This window comes from Gambusia affinis, linkage group LG19, assembly GCF_019740435.1.
Source record: "Gambusia affinis linkage group LG19, SWU_Gaff_1.0, whole genome shotgun sequence".
Classification (NCBI taxonomy): Eukaryota; Metazoa; Chordata; class Actinopteri; order Cyprinodontiformes; family Poeciliidae; genus Gambusia; species Gambusia affinis.
In genome coordinates, this window is record NC_057886.1 from 23,142,801 (window position 1) to 23,166,331 (window position 23,531).

The window sequence follows — 23,531 nt, forward strand, 5'->3', positions numbered from 1 at the left end:
CGTCAGTCAGTCAGTTATGGTAGATCTGAAATTTGGTTTGATGACCTCAATATGAGAAGCTACAGACTGATAGGAGGAACCAAAGAGCTCTGTTAAGGTAAAGAAGCCATTTGTTTGTTAAAAGTTTATGAAATCTATTTGTTCTATTTGATGTTTGTTGTGAATGACGTATAGTCACAAACGAACGACGTAATTAGTCCAACGTTTAGAAACTACAGCGGCTGTAATGCGCCATAGCAAAGGTAAACAAAAGTAAAATAACCCGAACAGGTGATAAACTCAAAACCACTCGTACCTTTTTACTCTCTCTCTCTCTCTTTGTGGTTTAAGCACACCTGTTACCGTGGCAACCGCCTGCGCCCCGCAAGACGAGCAAAGATTACGTTAAAAACATAACATTCAGTCCGTTACGATATCAAGTTTCCAGGCTTGATATTTATTTTTGGATTATTAATCAGCGCTTCCCTGAACACAGCGATGGTTGATTGACCAGCTGTACTTGGTGCTAGAGTGGCTAACACGAGTAACAGTTTAGTCCAAAGCCTTTTCTGCTAAAATAAAATCTTTAGTGTGTGTCAGATACAGTACACATTGCATATTGATCTGTTTAGCTAACGTAAGACTGTGTAGCAGACAGGCTTCAAGGTGTAGAAGTTGTATCAGAACTGCTATTATGCTGTACTTAGCTAACGAGAAGCGTGTGTTTGTGAGACGGCCACCCACGTGACCACGTAGAATGTGCATCAGCCAATGAAAAGCGGCCCCTCTGGTAAGGTCCATGTCCTGAATCACTAGAAAACACATCACTGTTTATATAATTTGATGCTTATCACTTTATCTGATTCTTGGTTTGAAGATTACTTCTTTTGTTAAAGCAGTTGAAGTTCACAACAGTTTTTCATCCAGAGTTGAATCATAAATCAAAGCAAGTGATTTAAACAGCTTTTCTTCACTTCAAATCTGTAAATCTGGATGCTGATCAATGCTTCATGGCAGTGATCCTACTCATTCCTCAAGCATCAATGTTCTGAATAAAACAAACGCAAAAGCTATTAATACAACACAGCTGCTCTTCTATATTTTTAAAATATTCTTGCACAAGTAAAAATACCTATGACTTGTAAAACTGGAAGGAAAATTTCCTATGTTTAAACATGACATTATTCAGTGTAAGGCAGAAACATCTAATGCATTTATAATGAGACAGACAAGCAGCAGCCAAAACAAACAGGTTGCTGGTGAAGAATCTGGACTTTATCAACATAGAGGTTTTATTCACCTGAGGACCTAATTTATAGATTAAAATCAGGTACACTCGAACACTTGAAAATGCGAAACTGTGAAATATAGATAATATAAAATCTTGATATGAAATCCTGTCAAACTGTATGATGAAAATACCAGCAGAATCTGAGATATGACTATGAGTGTTGCTGTGCTTATTATGGGTTAGATGCTGAAAAGAGAAAGAGAAATTGGAGAAAGAAAGAGCCAGAGGTAACAGAAATTACAAAGAATAACAATCATATTTCTGTCACAACAGCATATACAGAAAGAGCAGTTCCTGGAAATCAGACACAGCTTGAAATTTGTTGTCGGTCATTTCTGGTTGGGAAAACACTAAATCGCACGTGTGGCGCTGAACGACCTCAACCCATGGGCTTATTTAAGATTAAGACCAGAGATTTTCTTTCATGATAAAAGATTTTGCCGAAGACTGCCAACAATCGACTCTGAGCAAAAGTGCTTTTGGAAATAATGATTGAAAGCTCTTGAAGAGAAAATAGCATGTCATTTACAAAGGTCCTAAAGATTTACAGAGACCCAAATGTATCATATCTGTGGCAGATTAAGATCATGTTCAAACAACAGAGAAGCTGGTTTTTATTGGAAATGTTAAGAGAATTTCTTTTACAAATGGTATTGTAGTATTTAGTTACATTTGAAAAAGATATGATGTCAAAAATTATTCTTCAGCGGTTATATTGGTTTCTAAAAGAAAATCGAATGTTTCACAGAACTATTAATCTGTTCATACATCACTGTTGGTAGCTTTGAGCATGAATAGGCCGGTCACAAAAAAAAATTTAACTGGACAATAAATTGTCCCAAAAGTTATAGCAATAAATTATAATATTTAAATTTAAAGAAAGCACAGACAAATTAGATGTTTAAATTATCCCATAGTTTTGCAAGAAACACTGTGGGCTTTGACTAGGCTACAGCAGACTTCAGCAAATTCAGTTCGCAAAGTAAAAGAAAAAAGTTCTTCAGAAGGACCATAATAAATAACGCTTTTCCCTCACAGCACTCTGGGGATGATTCATTCAGAGGTAATGTCCTGCTGAAGGATGACATTGAGCTGAAGAGATAATTAAAAATTAACAGTGTTCAATAGGAATGAAATCATAATTGATTTAATAAAAGACGTAACTGAGTGCAACGGTTGATGAGCAATAAGATCAGCACCAGAAATCTTCTCTAAGCAGCTTTGAATATTGAAAGCTTTTTAAAGTAATGTTTGATAATTGCTGTAACTCTATCTGTCAGGAGATTTAATCAGGCTTTTTCTTCTTCATTTCCCATAACTATAAAAACACACGTTAGATTAACTGATTACTTTGAATTTGCCTTTAAGTGTACACGTGCTGCTGTTTGTCAGGTCCACTGAATTCCCTCTTTGCTCGACAGAAACGGCCTAAAGATGACGCTTCCTACGGAAAGCTCGGAAAATGACAGCACACAAAAGTTCAAAACGAGAAGCATAAAATAATTTACACAAAAATAACAATAGTTACACGAGTAACACTTCACACTTAAAGGCTGAGATCAAATTATAAAAAGTGTATCACAGTTACAAACAAGAACTTTGGTTTCCTAAGACACCACTGACACACATATTTAGGCTCAGGCTTGTGAAGTTGGGCTCGAACAGTTAATTTACTGCTAATGACCAAGTTAGAGGCGAGTCGTGAACCCTGGCAGCTGGTGAGACAGTGTGTTGGAAGCTCTGTGTTTACATATGGTCTGCATTGCCAGGCTGATTTCCTGGCAAGGATTCATTTGTTTCTGGTTATTCTTTGCTGTCTCGCCTCCTGGCCTATCATGTGTGAGTCCAGGGGCCATTAGACTGGGGGTCTGCAGGAGGTTAGGGGTGATGTATCATTAGAGCTCTCTGCCTTCAATACATGGCTTACTAGGTACCTAACACACCACACCGTGCATCATAAGCAGGAGGCTCTCCTACTGAGTTGTCTCCCATGAACTCCACTTTAGCTCAAACTAAAATGTTTTCAGTTCTGAGAAACCAGTCTCTTACTTCTGAACCTCTCTGAAAGCCAAAGATGTTCAAATCCTGTTTCTTTTCTTGGAAGAAACAGGATTTCTTTTCTTGGATAAGAAAATATGAAACAGTTTGCTTTAAATGTGATAGAAACTACGAGAAAACATGAGGTGAACAACGCCTTTATGGGCATCACTGCAAAAACACAAAATCTTACCAAGTACAATTTCTAGTGCAAATATCTTGGTATACTTGAAATAAGACAAAACTAACTTTTAAGTAACTTTACAGCAGTAAAGTTAAGCTGGCAGATTATTTTACTTATATCAATACATTTTTCTATGTTCTAAGTGAAATAATGTGCTAGAGAAACTAGTACCCTTTCATCAATATTAAAGAATATTTAGTTAATAATATCTCCCATATCTTGCTGCAAAGTTACTTATAAGTTAGTTTTGTCTTATTTTAAGTGTACGAACATTTTTGCACCAGAAACTGGACCAAAATGGTAAGATTTAGTGTTTTTGCTGTGACATCACCCAACCAGTATATTTATATTACAAAGAAAATGCTGCATCAGCAGTAGGGGCTTAAAAGTCTTTTATACAAAATGTATAAAACTCAGGCCAGAAGTCGCAGATTTGAAACCATAAATTATTACATATTGTACGAGAGAACAAAGAATCTTGCCTTAAAACAACACTGTCTTTTGCTTTTCAGTATTGTGGGTCACACTGAGCCATACACCAAGTTGTGCTGTAAAGGTTTCTGCATAGACATTCTGAAGAAACTCTCACGCACCATCAAGTTCTCCTACGACCTTTACCTGGTCACCAACGGCAAGCACGGCAAGCTGGTCAGAGGCATCTGGAACGGGATGATTGGAGAGGTAGGGATGGCAAAGACCATATAATATATTCTATTTAAATGAGTTGGGTTCCTTATTAAATGTGTTTTTATAACTGCTAAGTTACAAAACACCACATTTATCAAAAAGAGTTACAAATTACATTTGGGTGGGGCAACTAAAACCCTAATGTCCGCTTTAACTATAAAATGTTTATCTTAATACATGTAGATTTGTTGATGAAAAGTATTTTTGTTGCAAATCCTACCAAACTGCACAATATATTGGTTAACAATCGTCAAGAAAATATAAATTTTTTGTAACAATAAAGACGTTAGTGACCCAATACTAAAATTTTTGTAAAGTGGTGCAGACACTGTGGTGATGAAAGAAAAGGAAAGTGGTGAGGAAAATGTGGATCTATTGAAATCAACTGTAACTAGAAAGAAAGAAACACTGCAACTGTGTTGTGAAACTCTCTTTACAAAGTTTACATCAATTCTAAAGAAATCAGCCACTTTTTGAAGATATCTAGAGACGTAAACTGACCTTAGGTGTTGATGAAGATACTGATGTCTGAAAAAGTTAAGTTACTCAGATGACTTTTTTTTTGTTTGTTAAATTTTAACTGTGTTATTGTTGTATGATTTGGCAACTACACTCAATTGGACATTTAAAATAAATTAAATAGCTTATAATTTTAGCGCTGCTGGGCTAAAGAGCTGAGCTAAAGAGGCTTTTTTTCTGCAAATTTGAAGTAAATTAGTATTTTTTAATAATTAATTGTTGTAGTACTGATTATTACAAGGTATTTGTTATTTTTGACAACCCTAGAGGTAATTGCTGAAAAATAACTGACAGCAGTTTAAAACAATGTGGCAGTTTATAACAAAAGTCAGCGGTGAATGACTGCTTACTTCACACAAAAAAAAAAAATCTAATGACAATGCTTTATTTTTGTCAACAGGTGTTCTACAAACGAGCGGACATGGCTATCGGCTCACTGACCATAAACGAAGAGCGTTCAGAAATCATTGATTTTTCGGTGCCATTTGTTGAGACGGGAATAAGTGTGATGGTGGCTAGAAGTAACGGGACAGTCTCTCCATCAGCTTTTTTAGGTAAAAAAAAAAAACAACTGTGAGAACATGCTACCAACTAAGACTGCATCAGAAATGATTCAGTATAACTTTTTAGAGCCATCTTAATAGCCTACCTCTTTTACTATTGTTTATTAAAAAGGCCATTATGAGTTCTTTCCCTGCCTAATTAAGCTGTGTGTCTCTGCAGAACCATACAGTCCAGCAGTCTGGGTCATGATGTTCGTCATGTGTCTGACCGTTGTGGCCATCACAGTATTCGTCTTTGAATACTGCAGTCCAGTTGGGTATAACCGTAGCTTGGTCAGTGCCAAAGGTAAATCTCATGTTACCCAACACATCTACATTCCTTCAGGTAGTTCTATGCACAAAAAGACAGTCACAAATGTGGTTTGTTAGGAGAATAGAAGCTAAAGACAGGCAGAGTGAAACGAAAAAGACTGCAAATAACTACAGACAAATCTACAAGTAGTGTGGTATTTTTCTGACCTAATCAAAAAGCCTCATCTCACCACAATAAACCTCTATCAATGTTTTCCTTTTGTAATGTTGACCAAAGAAACAGAAGTAGTCAAAACCATGCATGTAGACATAGGTTGCCTAACAACGGTTCTACAACTTTTCCTGTAATGCAAAGCTACTAAAAGCATCATACTGTCAGAGCTGAAACTACAGAAAGTTGTAATTCTGTACTCCTTACACTGGATTCTGAAAAGGTATCAAAGGTTGAAGAGAAAATGTAGCATGAAAGCCTATTTACAGTGTTCACACAATAGATCAATTCTTGTTGAATCAAGATACTGCAGTTTCATTTTATCGCCATGTGGTCCACTAATACCCAGTAATGGATGAAAGAGCAAGAAGTCATGGGTTGTCAACTAATCTCTATAGGACAAGTCTTTACTTTCATCCAATATTTTATGTTACAGATCAGCTTTGGCCTTAAGAGATGTTAGTGCAGATGATATCTGCTGTGTAGATTTTATATTTCAAGTGCACTATCTCTATCATGCACTATTATTGAGTAAATTAATGAGGAAGGACCTACTTTCAAAAAAAAACTTATAACAGAAAATAGGTTAATAATAAAACTAACTTCTGTTGTACAACTTAAAAGAATTGCATTTTATGTTGGAGAAAATGAACGATTGTCTCCAGTAAGGGAATAAGAGTAATAAGAGCAAACTAGAAAATTCCTGAAGAAATTTAACTGGGGCCTGCCAAAGTGTGCCCGTCGGTTTGGACCCAGCGTTCTGATGCTAAGAATTTGCATCAATGCTAAAGAAAGCTGCAATGTAATCAATAGCATGTGGAGAATCACAAGAATGTTAAGTAAGCTGGACATGCAACATTCAGTATGATAAAGCAAGTGCATTAGCTAAAATGAGCAAATATGCTAATGTAAGCATAAATACTTTCAGTAGCATGTGGGGTATCATTAGAATGTTTACTGTCATTTACTTACTCCATAAAGTATACTAAACATGGCTAATAAGTCTGAAAAATAGAAAATAGCTTATTTAAGCTAAAAGGCTAATGCTGCATTATCTGTTTACCTTCGATAAACAGATAATGCAGAATGATATCACTGCACCGCCTCTGGCGGTGCACTGTCCAGAGGGGCATTTTGAGGCTTTTATTTTGAAATTTGCAGTAAGCTTCATATTAAATGCCCACACTAATCCAATGTGTAAGAGTGCTTTGGATAAACCAGTCACATAAAGCCAAAAAGAGCAATTACATGATGTAAAAATTCCCAAGGCTTTTATTTTGAAATTTTTGTTAAGCTTCATTTGAAAGGGTCAAAGTCATCCCATGTGTAACAGTCATTGGATTAAATCAGTCATATAACGCTCAAAAAAGCAATGACCTGATGTAAAAAATTTCAAGGGCTTTTATTTTGAAATTTTCAGTAAGCTTCATTTCAAAGGGCTAGACTCATCCCATGTGTAACAGTGACAGGGTTAAATGAGTTATATACAGCCCATAGCAGCAAGTGTTCTAAAGGCCAGCTCAGTCCTCCTCTGTTTTAACTGAACTACTAGTTAGAACTACAGTGATGCGTATTTGTAGTCCTCAGCAGCTCTCCCTGCTCTGGGTTCCGCCATGGTAAATAATCCTCTGCCAGCTGTGAGTGAGACATCCAGGGGAGACAATTCTCTGTTTGAGCCAGCCAGTTTGACTAAAAAAGCATTGCAAAAACAGTTTCCGTCGGGAACCGTAATACATATTCGAAAACCGTTTGAAGCATATGAGACGGCTATTTGTCGTCTCACATAGTCCCGCCATTCATATCTCTACCTCACTCACAGTATTAACAGCGATGAGATAAAAAAAGTGTGTGCCAAGGTCTGAAATTTTTCAGAAATACATGGAAGTGAATCAGTGAGATCTGTCTGCTACCCTGGCGCATGACTTTGCTCTGAAGCACCTGGAGAGAAAACTGTAAGCGCTAGATAATTTTTGAAAACATTTGACCGGAGCAGGCACGCGTATCAATGTCATGACCAAGTTTGATACCAATCATGCAATATTTGTGAGCGTGAGGGCGAGTTAAAAATGATTTGGGGTCAAAATGTCGCTCTGACTCTCACTCTAGCGGAGCTGACCTTCACACTCTGATTTTTCCAAAAATCAAAAACTTTGGGTTGCTTAGAAAGAAGTTGTGGACAAACCATAATACATATTGACGTGTTGTCTTCACTTTAAAAGAGATCACGGACGTATCTACAAAATGAAGTTTGAATGGCGTTTCTACATAAAGTTATGACGACACAGAAAATCCTCAAAAATAGGGTATTTTCAGGATTTACTGGTTGCCTCATCCTTGACGACGAGATGCACCTGGTGAGCTCGTTAGTGATTTTGGGGTCGTTTTTTGCTTTTTACGTCGCCATGGTAACTCCAAATCCCACCAAAAGTAATAGCACACCTCCCGGGATCGAGCCGCACGTTTTGATACCACTTTTGTGGGTGGGCTCGCAGCGGTACGAGCCGCATTCACGGTGACGGAAGAATAAGTTAAGAACTAGAAAATTCCTGAAGAAATTTAACTGGGGCCTGCCAAAGTGTGCCCGTCGGTTTGGACCCAGCGTTCTGATGCTAAGAATTTGCATCAATGCTAAAGAAAGCTGCAATGTAATCAATAGCATGTGGAGAATCACAAGAATGTTAAGTAAGCTGGACATGCAACATTCAGTATGATAAAGCAAGTGTATTAGCTAAAATGAGCAAATATGCTAATGTAAGCATGAATACTTTCAGTAGCATGTGGGGTATCATTAGAATGTTTACTGTCATTTACTTACTCCATTAAGTATACTAAACATGGCTAATAAGTCTGAAAAATAGAAAATAGCTTATTTAAGCTAAAAGGCTAATGCTAATGAACTGCCTTGCTGCGCAAGGCAGTTCCCTAACCTCGGATAAACAGATAATGCAGAATGATATCATTGCACCGCCTCCGGCGGTGCACTGTCCAGAGGGGCATATTGAGGCTTTTATTTTGAAATTTGCAGTAAGCTTCATATTAAATGCCCACACTAATCCAATGTGTAAGAGTGCTTTGGATAAACCAATCACGTCAAGCAAAAATGAGCAATTACATGATGTAAAAATTCCCAAGGCTTTTATTTTGAAATTTTTAAGCTTCATTTGAAAGGGTCAAAGTCATCCCATGTGTAACAGTCATTGGATTAAATCAGTCATATAACGCTCAAAAAAGCAATGACCTGATGTAAAAATTTTCAAGGGCTTTTATTTTGAAATTTTCAGTAAGCTTCATTTCAAAGGGCCAAACTCATCCCATGTGTAACAGTGACAGGGTTAAATGAGTTATATACAGCCCATAGCAGCAAGTTGTTCTAAAGGCCAGCTCAGTCCTCCTCTGTTTTAACTGAACTAGTAGTTCGAACTACAGTGATGCGTATTTGTAGTCCTTAGCAGCTCTCCCTGCTCTGGGTTCCGTTGCCATGGTAAATAATCCTCTCTGCCAGCTGTGAGTGAGACATCCAGGGGGAGACAATTCTCTGTTTGAGCCAGCCAGTTTGACTAAAAAAAGCATTGCAAAAAACTGTTTCCCGTTCGGGAACCGTAATACATATTGGAAAACCGTTTGAAGCATATGAGACGGCTATTTGTCGTCTCACATAGTCCCGCTTATTCATATCTCTACCTCACTCACAGTATTAACAGCGATGAGATAAAAAAAAGTGTGTGCCAAGGTCTGAAATTTTTCAGAAATACATGGAAGTGAATCAGTGAGATCTGTCTGCTACCCTGGCGCATGACTTTGCTCTGAAGCACCTGGAGAGAAAACTGTAAGCTTAGATAATTTTTGAAAACATTTGACCGGAGCAGGCACGCCAGATCAATGTCATGACCAAGTTTGATACCAATCATGCAATATTTGTGAGCGTGAGGGCGAGTTAAAAATGATTTGGGGTCAAAATGTCGCTCTGACTCTCACTCTAGCGGAGGCCTTCACACTCTGATTTTTCCAAAATCAAAAACTTTGGGTCGCTTAGAAAGAAGTTGTGGACAAACCATAATACATATTGACGGTTGTCTTCACTTTAAAAGAGATCACGGACGATCTACAAAATGAAGTTTGAATGGCGTTTCTACATAAAGTTATGATTTACACAGAAAATCCTCAAAAATAGGGTATTTTCAGGATTTACTGGTTGCCTCGCCCCTTGACGCATTTAGAGACTTGCACCTGGTGAGCTCGTTAGTGATTTTGGGGTCGTTTTTTGCTTTTTACGTCGCCATGGTAACTCCAAATCCCACCAAAAGTAATAGCTCCAATGCCGGGTTCGAGCCGCACGTTTTGATACCACTTTTGTGGATGGGCTCGCAGCGGTACGAGCCGCATTAACGGTCACGGAAGAAAAATAAATAATTATAATACTTAAAGAGACATTCTATTGGGTGTAGAACAATAGGTGCCTGCCATGCAATGCATGGAGGCAGTGACTGACTTGCTTCGCAAGTCAGTCACTGCTCTCCTTATGCATTGCTATGGGCAGGCCCCAACTAGAAAATTCCTGAAGAAATTTAACTGGGGCCTGCCAAAGTGTGCCCGTCGGTTTGGACCCAGCGTTCTGATGCTAAGAATTTGCATCAATGCTAAAGAAAGCTGCAATGTAATCAATAGAATCAGTAGAATGTTCAGTAAACTGGACATGCACCATTCAGTATGATAAAGTAAGTGTATTAGCTAAATTGAGCAAAAATGCTAATGTTAGCGTGAATGCTCTCAGTAGCATGTGGGATATTATTAGAATGTTCTCTGTAATTTACTTAATTCCTTCAGAATACTAAACATGGCAGATAAGTAAGAAAAATAGGTAATAGCTTATTTAAGCTAAAAGGCTAATGCTAATGAACTGCCTTGCTGCGCAAGGCAGCTCCCTAACCTGAGAGAACCAGATAATGCAGAATGATATCATTGCACCGCCTACGACGGTGCACTATTCAGAGGGGCATATTGAGGCTTTTATTTTGAAATTCGCAGTAAGCTTCATATTAAATGCCCACACTAATCCAGTGTCTAAGAGTGCTTTGGATAAACCAATCACGTCAAGCAAAAATTACTAAATATTTGATGTAAAATTGCCAAGGCTTTTATTTTGAAATTTTCAGTAAGCATCATAAGAAATGGTCAAACTCATCCCATGTGTAACAGTGAATGTGTTAAATCGTTTCTATAATGCTCAAAACACAAGTAGTTCTAAAGGCCAGCTCAGTCCTCCTCTGTAGTAACTGACAGTTCCACCATGTTGTAGTTCTAACCTTCAGTCTTTGTAGTTCTAAAGAGCAGCTCAACTGTCATGACAATGAAACACAGGGAGAGATGGAATACTAATAGTTTGAAGCAGTTAGTTTTTCTGATCAAAGCAGGCCAAACATATCTTTACCTAAGTGTTGCCAATAGCATGTGGGGTATCATTAGAATGTTTTCTGTAATTGATTTACTCAATTCAGTATATTTAAAATGACTAATAAGTAAGTAAAATAGCTAATAGTTTATTTAAGGTAAAAGTCTTGTCTTAATGATCTGCCTTGCTGCGCAAGGCAGTTCCCTAACCTGAGAGAAGAATATAAAGCATTCTAATTTTATTGCATCGCCTTACGGCGATGCATTAACCTGAGGGCAATATGAAGGCTTTTCTTTTGAAATATAAACATAAGCTTCATATTAAATGCTCACACTAATCCAATGCCTAACAGTGTTTGGGTTAAATTCCTTATTTACTGGCCTAAACAGCCAGTAGTTCTAAATGGAAGCTCTGTTTTAACTGAGTGTTAGTTAGAACTACAGATATGGTGTTCTGATAGTCCTATTTATTATCATTAGGTCAAAGGTTAATGCCATTGCACTGGCTTGCTGCGCAAGCCAGTGCCATAACCTGAGAGGAAAAGATTATATAGGCAGAGACCTAGGCACTGACCTGACAGAGATATTGGGGCTTTTATTGGGAAATTTCCATTAAGCTTTATTTAAAATTGACACATTAATCCTGTGTGTAACAATGGTTTGTAAAAATCAGTTATAAAATGCCCAAAACACAAGTAGTTCTAAAGGCCAGCTCATTCCAGAGTGTCCTCCCATAAATCAGCTGCTCTGGCCTCATGTGTTCCGTTGCCATGGTAAATAATCCTCTCTGCCAGCTGTGAGTGAGACATCCAGGGGGAGACAATTCTCTGTTTGAGCCAGCCAGTTTGACTAAAAAAAGCATTGCAAAAAACTGTTTCCCGTTCGGGAACCGTAATACATATTCGAAAACCGTTTGAAGCATATGAGAGGGCTATTTGTCGTCTCACATAGTCCCGCCATTCATATCTCTACCTCACTCACAGTATTAACAGCGATGAGATAAAAAAAGTGTGTGCCAAGGTCTGTAATTTTTCAGAAATACATGGAAGTGAATCAGTGAGATCTGTCTGCTACCCTGGCGCATGACTTTGCTCTGAAGCACCTGGAGAGAAAACTGTAAGCGCTAGATAATTTTTGAAAACATTTGACCGGAGCAGGCACGCGTATCAATGTCATGACCAAGTTTCATACCAATCATGCAATATTTGTGAGCGTGAGGGCGAGTTAAAAATGATTTGGGGTCAAAATGTCGCTCTGACTCTCACTCTAGCGGAGCCTTCACACTCTGATTTTTCCAAAAATCAAAAACTTTGGGTCGCTTAGAAAGAAGTTGTGGACAAACCATAATACATATTGACGTGCTGTCTTCACTTTAAAAGAGATCACGGACGTATCTACAAAATGAAGTTTGAATGGCGTTTCTACATGAAGTTATGACGACACAGAAAATCCTCAAAAATAGGGTATTTTTAAGATTTAGAGGTTGCTTCGTCCCCTTGACGACGAGATTTCACCTGGTGAGCTCGTTAGTGATTTTGGGGTCGTTTTTTGCTTTTTACGTCGCCATGGTAACTCCAAATCCCACCAGAAGTAATAGCACACCCCCGGGATCGAGCCGCACGTTTTGATACCACATTTGTGGGTGGGCTCGAGCGTGCGAGCCGCATTCCGGGTGACGGAAGAATAATAAATAATAATACTTAAAGAGACATTCTATTGGGTGTAGAACAATAGGTGCCTGCCATGCAATGCATGGAGGCAGTGACTGACTTGCTTCGCAAGTCAGTCACTGCTCTCCTTATGCATTGCTATGGGCAGGCCCCAATAATAATAAAGAAACATTCTATTGGGTGTAGAACAATAGGTGCCTGCCATGCAATGCATGGAGGCAGTGACTGACTTGCTTCGCAAGTCAGTCACTGCTCTCCTTATGCATTGCTATGGGCAGGCCCCAATAAGAGAAAATTTTGAGTTAATCACTGCTTCAGTCACATCTACTTTATCTTAGTTATAATAATGTTGAACATAGAGTTTGTTAACCCCAGTATTAAATGTACTGTTAGTTTCAGATTTTTATCCTTAACAGCTTGAGAGAGACAAAGGTTCCCACAGCTACCATTTGGAAATATGAACCAGGAATGATCTATGCCAAAAATGAACAAATTAACCAAAACAAAATAAAACCTTTTCTAATTTCAGAATTCGGTTTGGAAAACAACCCACTAAAACTGACTCTTAACTTTGTTTTCTTTGGTTTTTAGATCCCGGAGGTCCCACATTCACTATTGGAAAATCAGTTTGGCTGCTGTGGGGAATCGTCTTCAACAATTCGGTTCCTATTGAGAATCCAAAGGGCACCACCAGTAAGATCATGGTTCTGGTCTGGGCTTTCTTTGCTGTCATCTTCCTGGCTTCGTACACAGCCAATCTAGCTGCCTTTATGATCCAGGAGCAATACATCGACACCGTTTCCGGACTGAGTGACAAAAAGGTACAAACCTTTGTCTTAGACGCTGTTTTGTGGTTGATGTGCAACCTAAAAGACAAGGATGTCTATTTTGGCTGAGTAATACAGTGGCTGTAAACACATAAATGCTGCAAACTCCAAAACAAACAACCACATAAAGTTGCTACAATCATGGGCAAAATGCAGCGTGTTTTGCTGTTTGTTGTGTGTTTGCAGCTGTTGGCCACCGTACTGTAAACTACATCTGCTGCAGCTATAAATTATGGACAATCTAAAAGTGGTAATGCAAACAGGAAAAAAATAAATTACATTATCTTTTAGAGAAGGATGTTACTGAAAACGAGAAGATATATCCGAGTGAATTTTCCGGATAGACTGTGATTATAATTTCCTGGCATTATTATCCATACTTGTGTTGCCCGGGGGATGCATTACATAGAGGTATTGATGAGGAAATCTGTGTTAAACCATCAGCACAAAAAGTGATTTTTAGTCTCTGTGCTTTCAGACAACTGAGGAGATTAAAGAGGCATTTGAGGAAAAAGACCAAGCTGTCCACCGCTCATTACGATTCTAGGAAAGTCACTAGCAATTCTCTTTTCATTATTCACCAATTCTGCAATGCAGTGCAAGAAACAAAGCTCTTTTGACAGGGACTTCATAGATTATTCTACTTCTCTCTGTATGTGGCAACGCCATAGGAATGTAGAACTGAACTGCTGCTGCTTGACCAGCTGCGCTAAGCTCCTTAGGGCAGGAGTATGGAAATAAGGTACAACACAAAGACAGATAAAGTGACCTTGTTTTAAAGGAATGCCTAGTCAATAACAAAGTGTGGGAATAACTTCTCCATGGTAAGTGAGTGACTGACAACCACAGTTGTCAAGCGACACGACAAAAATACCTCCATCCAAGGAAATTAATCTCCAAAAGCTACCTGCAATTTGTCTTAACTCTTGTATTTAGATGTACCTGAAAGGATAAATCTTTACATTTTTATTGCACTGAAAGCTTCACAGAGAGATCGGCAGAAATTGGACTTTCAAGAGTCCTGAAATGGCTGATTTGTAGCTTTTATTTAGTTTTTTTCCCATTATATAAGTGCTAATTATTTAACATATGGACTCTGAAAGCATTTGCATAAGGTTAATGAAAAAGTCAAATCTTGTATTCCCCCTTGTCCTACTTTCAATCTTTGATAATTAAAACCATAAAGTACTGCCAAAGGGAAAAGGATGAAATAAGTTCTTCTTTAGAGAAGACAACAGGAGGATGAAAGAAGTCTAGATCCCCCTGGACAGCATCCTGGACTTTACGTTCCTTTCTATAATACCGATGTTAGCTGTGTCAATTAATACAACACAAAGCCTCCAGGACAACAATATAAACAGTAGAGCAGTGGGGGAAAGATAACAGATCCCACTATATCCAGTCTATGAAGGACTGATCCTACCAAAACTGACAAATTAATGAGGAAGTAAATGTATAAATAAAAGAGGGAAGAAACTAAGCAGATAAAATGAACAAATAAAAGTTAAAATAAATTAATACATGAGGAAATAAAATATGTAAAAAAATATATTTCTCTATATAACTATAAAAATATATTTTGGAATAAATATTTTTGGAAAATATATATGATGATTCATTTCCACATTTGTTATTGGATTTATTTTAAATTTTCCTTTTGTCCCTCAAGTCTATGGTAATGAGGTGGGTGTTTCTACCACTAAATGTGGAAATACATGATTAAAATATATATTTGATTTATGCCATAGTTATTTATTTAATTATAATTGTTTATATTGTTAAGAAAAGCCCAGCTAAGATAAAGTGAGACAGATTAGCTGAAGCTAAAAGCACCAATATGCAGGAATGTGGCTGCTGTTTTTTCTGTTCATCTGTTATTGTGTGCCTGTCCCTATCGAATACACTTAATACATTATTAATTCCTCATTTAGTTATTTATTTACAGTTTTATTTACTCCTTTATTTTCTGTTTTGTTAATTAATTTCCAGCTTTGGCAGGATCAGTCTTCCATAACTCTGTGTGTGCTTTCTGTTTAAGCCCTTTTTGTAGTACGTCTTAATGATCAAACAGAGTACTAAATGTAAAAAAATCAAAGATGATGGGTCAAACTATTTTATTACCTGTATACAGTATGTCAAACTATGTGTATGGAACAATAAGCAAACGACATAAGATATCTTTTGCTTAGCTACATAAGCACAAGAATTATGTTTGTTAATATAAAATGTTATTCCACATCCATCAACAGTTTCAAAAGCCACAGGAGCAGTATCCTCCGTTCCGCTTTGGTACCGTCCCAAATGGCAGCACGGAGCGCAACATAAGGAGTAACTACCCCGAGATGCACTCCCACATGGTCAAATACAACCAAAAAGGAGTAGAGGATGCTCTCAACAGCCTTAAAACAGGGTAGGTTTCTGCCAAGAGAGACATGAACACACAATGTCGAAATGGAAAATGAGCAAAACAACTAAATTACTTGTGTAATCCGTTTTACAACGTTAGGAAACTGGATGCCTTTATCTATGATGCTGCTGTGCTGAATTACATGGCTGGCAAAGACGAAGGATGCAAACTGGTAACCATTGGCAGCGGGAAAGTGTTTGCTACTACTGGTTATGGAATTGCTCTGCAGAAGGATTCACGCTGGAAACGCCCCATCGACCTGGCCCTGCTGCAGTTCCTGGCTGATGGTATTTGTTGTGCTTTCATAAATTAGAACTACTACTCAAAAACATCAATATTATGATGCAATTACATACAACATGTTCATATAAAGATAACAGCTAAAAGCAACTATATAAAGAACATGTAAGTGAAACTAAATCAGAAGTTGATTTATTCTGCTATTCACCTTTAGTTGAATTTATAAAACTGAAAGAGAAATGATAACACGTAATGCATAATACATAAATGCCAACCAGAGAGGTTACTGGTATGGCTAATATTTTACTTCACACATCAATCTGTCTTCTGAAGAAACCCTCCTTGGCATGCAGCTTTACAGTAAAATCTCTTGTTTCACAGTAAAAATACTCAGCTTCACAAATTAACTAACTGAGGAAATGTTCTTACTCTATATAAAAATACATTTCATCTAACCTAAATGTTTTCTCTCTTGTTTTTTCACACAGGTGACACCCAAAAGTTGCAAACCGTCTGGCTCACAGGTATCTGTCGAAACGAAAAGAAAGAAGTCATGAGCAGTAAGCTGGACATCGACAACATGGCCGGAGTTTTTTACATGCTGCTTGTCGCCATGGGCCTAAGCCTACTGGTATTTGCCTGGGAACATCTGCTCTACTGGAAACTTCGCCATTCAGTTCACAAATCAGACCGTCTGGACTTTCTCCTGGCTATCAGTAGAGTAAGTAATTGTCACATAATAAAATGGACCAAGTTGTTTTAACATCATTTCTGGCTGTATTTAGATTTTTTTTATTATTCCAATTTTTTCTTCTAATGGCACATTAAAAAGAAAATATGATTTTCAGGTTTCTTAAAAAAGAAACTGACTTTTTAGTGTTGATGTATTAAATCACTCAGTACTTGACATGCTAATCACCCACTGATTTGGTGAATTTCTATTATAATTTCTTGCCTTCATGCAGTGTTTAAATAGTAAGAGAAGTAACGCTAACAGGTAGGAAACTTTACCGAAAAGTACAACTTCAAACAAATCAAACAGGCATTAATAAAGCAAGTTATTCCTTAATTACAATATTCAAAAGATGACAACAAAAGGAGAATAAAACACCCTCATACTGGAAAAGGATTTTATGGTTGTTTGCTGAAAGAAATGGTCATGATGCCTGAGAAACTGAATTTAAATTACCCCATTAAGAACCTTCATCTCTGTATCAACTGTGGTCAAAGGTGAGATTCTGCATTCCAGAGCAATACACAATTTGAAAGTAAAATAAAGCTAGTGGGGGTGAAATGGAGAAACTAATATGCTAAGTGCATGATCAGCAAATAACATTTATAGGACTGATGTCCAATATCCTGCACCATAAAAATGTCCTTTCAATCTCAGAGACAGTCACATAAACAAAAATAAATATTCTTCTGCAGCAAGCCCTTCACCTAATTAACGTCTGATGTTCATAGGAGATTTTATTAATGGGGAAATAATCTGTGACTGTAATAAAACGTAATCAAGACTTCAATAGTCTGCAGGTTTATTTAATTCTACCTTTCCATCCATTTACAGGGCATCTACAGCTGCTTTAACGGAGTAGAGCAAAGTGACCGCAATGGGAGTCTGCAGAGTCCAGACGTCACCACCAACTACACTCAAGCCAACATGCTTAAGATGCTGAGGACAGCCAAGGACATGGTGTCCTCTGCCAGAGTTGAGAACTCTCTCGATAGCGCCACCAAAACAATAGAAAACTGGAGCAGACGTGGAGCCGACAATGTGCGAGCTGGCCTGCCTCCCAGAGTTACAACCACAGATGTGACCCACAGCCGGCTACCCTATATCTCCAGTATAACAGACAATCATTCCCCCTACCCTCAGAGGGCCATTACACCAACGTTCCCAGTTCATTACGGGGACACATCCACCCAGCCGCTTCTAGAGAAGCCCAGGGTGGTAACCCGACCCACTCCTCTTCGGTACACGCTGCCTACACGCAGCAGTCAGCATCTGTTGGAGAGAACTTTGCCCATTTCCAGTCTCAGCAGCCCACACATCGCCATGAGAGATCCAACTCCCTCTGGAACGTCCAATCCCCACCACAGCAGCAGGCTGTATGTGGAAAACCAGGGCCGGCACCCAGCATCCCCTTTTGTTTCCTACAGGGAGTTTCAGGTACCTGACATTTATGTGGAGCACAAGGGACCCCTGCGCAGGAAGTTCAGCTACCCCCCAGACTGTGTAAGCCGGAGACGGAGGTCTTTTAGCTATCTGCTTAACAATCCAGAGCAAAGAGTGAGAGTCGACTACGATGAACCACGGTCTTGCTTTGCTGAGTTGAGAGCCAATCACCTCCTCAACAACCAGCCCCCTGATGGTATGGCCATGGCCTGCACTCCAGGACACTACCCCGGCAGCAGCACCAGCTGCAACTCCTGCATGAAGTCTTACCTGGAGCCACAAATGGACGACATCCCCCTCTTAGGAAAGGACAAGTTAAATCGACGAGCCTCATTTCTCAAGGCCACGTGGGGAAATGATAGAATCCGTCAGGTAGATGAAACAAAGCCTTCCACATCCACAGCTCCCTCCACCCGAACAGACATGCCTGATTTGTTTCCACAGGTGGTGGGGCCAAATCCAAAGCCTCACAGGCTGTACGGTAGTTTAGGGCACAACCTCTCCTGTTACCCCCTGGCTGCTGAGCCAGCCTACTTAGATCCAGCCCATATGGGTTCTTACCCCTACAAGCAAAAGATAAAGTACGCTGACTCTACCCGGCTGCCCTCGTACAGGGAAGCTATCCTGCAAAACGCAGCTGCACTGCGCCGCTCCTCCTCTACGGTGGTGCACAGACATTATTCCACATACCTGAACTCGTACACAGATTTACCAGTATATGTGGGGCCTCTCCCACAAGGACCGTCCCAGTTCTACAACAGCTCAAAGGACATGTGCCACTTGTTTCCGTGTACCAGTCACTGCCCAGAAAACACAGCAATGCTCTCTAGAATGGCGAACAGACCAGTGGTTTACCACAACAACATGTTTGGGCCTTATGATGCCCCAAAGCGAGAGGACTTGGGTTCAGGGAGCCGAGATCGGAGGCAAGTCCTTGTGGCGAGAAGAGTCAACAGTCCCTATGTGCCAAAGCCCTGGGGCAGGGTCTCCAGTCTGGAGTCTGAGGTCTGAACCACTCTCCTTGTTAGGCCCACTGACTTGCGTCCCTCTGAGGAGTAATATGTCTGGAGGTTCTTCCTTGAGCTTTCAGTCAAAGCAAAAATGAAACCCTACACCAACAGTGTACTTGAGAGAGGTTCCTCTCATTTATCAGTGCAATAATATCCTGGGCAGCAAAAAGTAAAAATATAGCCTAAAAAGCTGGGACTTTGTAAGCCAGACATATTGAATTATTAGAAGAAATGGAAATATTGAAAAGTATTTAATGCATAAGAATTTAACCTGTGGATGGTTGTTTAAAAGGATTTAATTTATGTTACTAGCTGAAATCTTTTGGGAGACAATATACTATAGTCTCTCAAATTCTCAGTCGGATTACAACTTGAGATATTTCTGTATTTTTCTTTCTGACATCATTTCAGAACCCATGTTTAAAGGCAAAGTATAAAGATAATTTTGTTATTCAAGAACTGATATGTCTTCCGTAAATTTTGTAAGTCTACAACACTGGGTGCACCAAGACTTTCAGATCATCAATGTAATGTTGCTGCACTTTTAAAGCAAGGGAAAAGCATAGTAAGTATCATGTGTATTTCCATTGTTATTATACCCTTTAATAAACAAGGCAAGTAAAGAGTCATCTGGAATCTTCTTTACCTTTTTAAACTGTTTGCTCTAATTTACAAGGATTACGCCTGTTTCAGAATAATTAAACCAGGAGAACAAGAAATGCAGACAAAGGTCTTTACCTACAAAAACAAATTTCACACCTATTTACTGAAGAAAAACACAAACTATGTTTTACCAATATTTAAAGATTTTATGTTTTCCCAAACACTCGGTATTGCATATAACAGCAAGAATATACATCAGCGTTTCAGAACAGTACAAAAACCTGATGTATGAAATCACACCAATGTCATCTAAAAAAGCCACATATTACACATACATTTTTAAAGATAAAAAGCACAAATCAACACAGACAAAAAACAACCTCAGCAACCATTTAGGAAAGAATAGAAATAATTAATACAGACAATAACAATACTCGTTTTATATGAATGCATCTCTAATTTATCAAATGACTAATAACAGTTAGTTCTCACCCCATGTACTTACTGTAGATTTATTTCTAATCTGCAATTCAACATTTACAGGAGTTTCTGAAACCTTATTACACCAGTTTAGATCTACAACTGCAAGCTCATAGCAAACATGTTAATTTATAATCACAGAATAAAAAAAGCAATACACTTACCTTGTGGAGTTTATTGATAATCAGGTGGTCAGATTTGGAAAAGGTCATCACAATACTAAAAAACAAACAAAAAAAACAGAATATACTCATTGTCAAGCTTGAGTGTTACATATGACCATGTAAAGGACACTGTCAAGACACTGATGTTTCCGTCACAAGGGTAAAACAACTATGTTTCCATGCAAAGTTTCCTGGGAGGCTGGGCACGTCAATAATTGATGTTCTCAACCAGAATCAATAATTCTGGTTGAGAACATCTAGCTATTATGAGTGGATTTGTCTCCTGAAGAAGTCTTAAAAATGCTAGGTATTTTCAAATAGGGACAACTTAGAGAGACCAGTACACAGTCAAGTTTTTGGAGAGAGTACCCAGAGAAAGCCCACTGGGTACTCAGTTGGTATCACTGTTGTCTCACAACAAAAACGTAATGGGATTGAATGGTTTAAAAATTATCAACTTACCTCCAGTGGAGACAACACTGGGACTTTGGTGAAGTGTGATTGCTTACATCCAGATTACCTTATGTAACAGATGAGCAACAGCCTTAATGACATGTAAAAAGTTTTAATTCCTGATATTTTTTTTAAACCAAGACATTTCTACTTAAGCAGATTATTCTTGTCGAATCAAGTTATTTTTACCATCAGAAAAATCTATATGTTCAGTAAACCTATAAAAGGAATGAGAGCAACAGGAACAGTGTGTACACACCTAAAGTGTGTAATTTAATCGAACCAAACTGGATTAACAACATGGGTTAGGGTTAGTTAATTTTTAGTTAATAGTTAACTATTAACTAACAGATATTCATAAGAGCCAGGGAATGCTTATTTGAATTTTTGATCAGTTGTTGCCATTTAAACCACAAAATAACTAGACATTCACCAACATAACCAGCTGGAAACCGTCAGTGTTTCACGGCAGTTGACAAAATTACTATAATATTATCAAAAGAAGAAAATAAACTCGTTTGATGAAAATATAAGCAGACAAACAAGTCTATTATTAAAGAGCTACGAAACATGTCTCGGTCAAACCAGCGGTCGCGAAGTCAGAATGTTCGAGAAGGAAAAGTTCGCTGCAAAGGTTAGCTAGCTAACTGACGAACATCTGCCGAAACATCGCAGTATACACCCTATATGGATTTTGATGTGTGTCTATTTCTTACTTTAAAAATAAATCTCTAAATTAAATATATTAATTAACTCCTTTAAAACTTACCTTTGACCACAAAAAACGATAGCTTCCATATTTTTATTCTGTCATCAGTGACGAACTTCAAACCGTACGTCAACTGATACAGATGAAGGAATACGGGGTTCACTACTCAGGTTTGCAGGGGCCGGAAAAATACAGCTATGAATTGTTTATTTTCCAAGACATATACCGTAATTGTGGAGGACCATAACCAGCATAAAATGGTCCAGAAAAAAAATTATTTTTAAAGCTTAAAGTTTGAATTAAATGTAAATTTTAGTCACCATTAACTTCTTAATAAATATAGCTGTCTATGTCACCCTCTATTTCATTTACTTATTTAAATTAGTAGTAGTAGCAGTTTTTATCTTACAGGATATTAGAAGCACTTTGTATTGTCTTGTTGCTGAAAATGTGCTATATAAATAACATTGCCTTACCTTACTTTAGAAAGTAAGTTTAATGGTGAAGTCTTACCTTAATCATCAAGGTTACAGTGTTTCCAATATTGTTAAGAAAAATGTGTTTTTTGCTCCGTGTTAAACCTTGTTACTCATATGTTGCCCAAATGTTTCATCACCACTGTACCTTTAACTATTAATCTAAAAGTTTATACATAAAAATAGAACAGTACACAAAATAAGAGGAAAATAGAAAAGGAAGAAAATGCAAAACGACCAATTTTACAGAATAAATGTACTATGAATAATAAAGAAATGTGTTTCCACCACTTGATCAACAGAAATCTTTTATTGAAATCTCACAGAATAAAGAAAATTAAAAATTATGACAAGAAAAAAACAACTGTTTATTATTTCATACATCTCTTGATTCAGCTGCCATGTAAGCACATTTCCAAAGATATAATTATTCAGAAGATGTTAAAGCTTTAGCAGCTGTAATGTAGGTCGTGCATTACTTTGCTATGATATCTCTGTTGGTGGTGTGAATATTCAGTTTGTCTCAGACACCAACAGGCGACACAGCAGTGCAGAAATGAGACACGTGTGTTCTTCACTGCTGAACTGATGGGAGGTCTGGCTGATTGCAGCAGGGATGATAAATGAGTCTGCACATGCAGATAAAATATGAGCGACAATTTGCTGTCCAACATCCAACATATCAACAGACACTTAGCTGCTGTCCTGTTGCTGTCCCAAACACTGCTGGGAAATTTAACACAGTTATAAAGAAAAGCTCTATTTGGTTCTCTGCAAATACAGAAACACACTGGAAAACATCAGTAATGATTGGTATGTTTTCTTTAAAGGCTCTATCTAATTTTCACATTAAGAATGAGACATTTGATTAGTCAGGAATGTGAGCTTATGTTTCTCAAAATGTAGAAAACTTTATTAGAATTTTTTGTATCTCAAAATGTCTCTGCCATGTTTGTTGCTTCCCTGTAAAAAAGAAAAAATTCTGGCAGCAGGGTTCCCAGAATTTAAATTCTAGCAAACCCAGCTGCCAGTATTTTGCCACAAATTAGAGACTTTTTTTTTTTTTTTACAGAGTGTGCTACATGATTATAACTGAAACATACTGCCTTAAAGGTGTAGTATGTATTTTTTTTAAATAAAAAAACCATCTTGTGACTTTACAATATGAGACAGATAATCTGTCTCATACCTGAAGAAATGCGCCT

At 38.0% G+C, this 23,531-nt stretch overlaps 1 protein-coding gene and 1 long non-coding RNA gene across 2 annotated transcripts in view; one reads left to right on the forward strand and one right to left on the reverse strand.

Annotated features, from left to right (window-relative positions):
• grin2ca (glutamate receptor, ionotropic, N-methyl D-aspartate 2Ca) overlaps positions 1-20,070 on the forward strand; it is a 59,370-nt gene extending 39,300 nt beyond the window's left edge. Inside the window, exons 6-13 of the mRNA XM_044101248.1 lie at positions 4,004-4,172; positions 5,098-5,251; positions 5,421-5,546; positions 13,373-13,602; positions 15,858-16,018; positions 16,115-16,302; positions 16,744-16,976; positions 17,823-20,070. Coding sequence (XP_043957183.1) covers positions 4,004-4,172; positions 5,098-5,251; positions 5,421-5,546; positions 13,373-13,602; positions 15,858-16,018; positions 16,115-16,302; positions 16,744-16,976; positions 17,823-19,442 — 2,881 coding nt within the window. The 3' untranslated portion in view covers positions 19,443-20,070. The remainder of the gene's footprint in view (positions 1-4,003; positions 4,173-5,097; positions 5,252-5,420; positions 5,547-13,372; positions 13,603-15,857; positions 16,019-16,114; positions 16,303-16,743; positions 16,977-17,822) is intronic.
• LOC122822521 overlaps positions 1-22,031 on the reverse strand; it is a 93,486-nt gene extending 71,455 nt beyond the window's left edge. Inside the window, exons 1-3 of the long non-coding RNA XR_006369156.1 lie at positions 21,911-22,031; positions 21,151-21,208; positions 20,689-20,743 (exon numbers count right to left, since the gene is read on the reverse strand). This is a non-coding gene — a long non-coding RNA (uncharacterized LOC122822521). The remainder of the gene's footprint in view (positions 1-20,688; positions 20,744-21,150; positions 21,209-21,910) is intronic.
• Between the last annotated feature and the right edge of the window lie 1,500 nt (positions 22,032-23,531).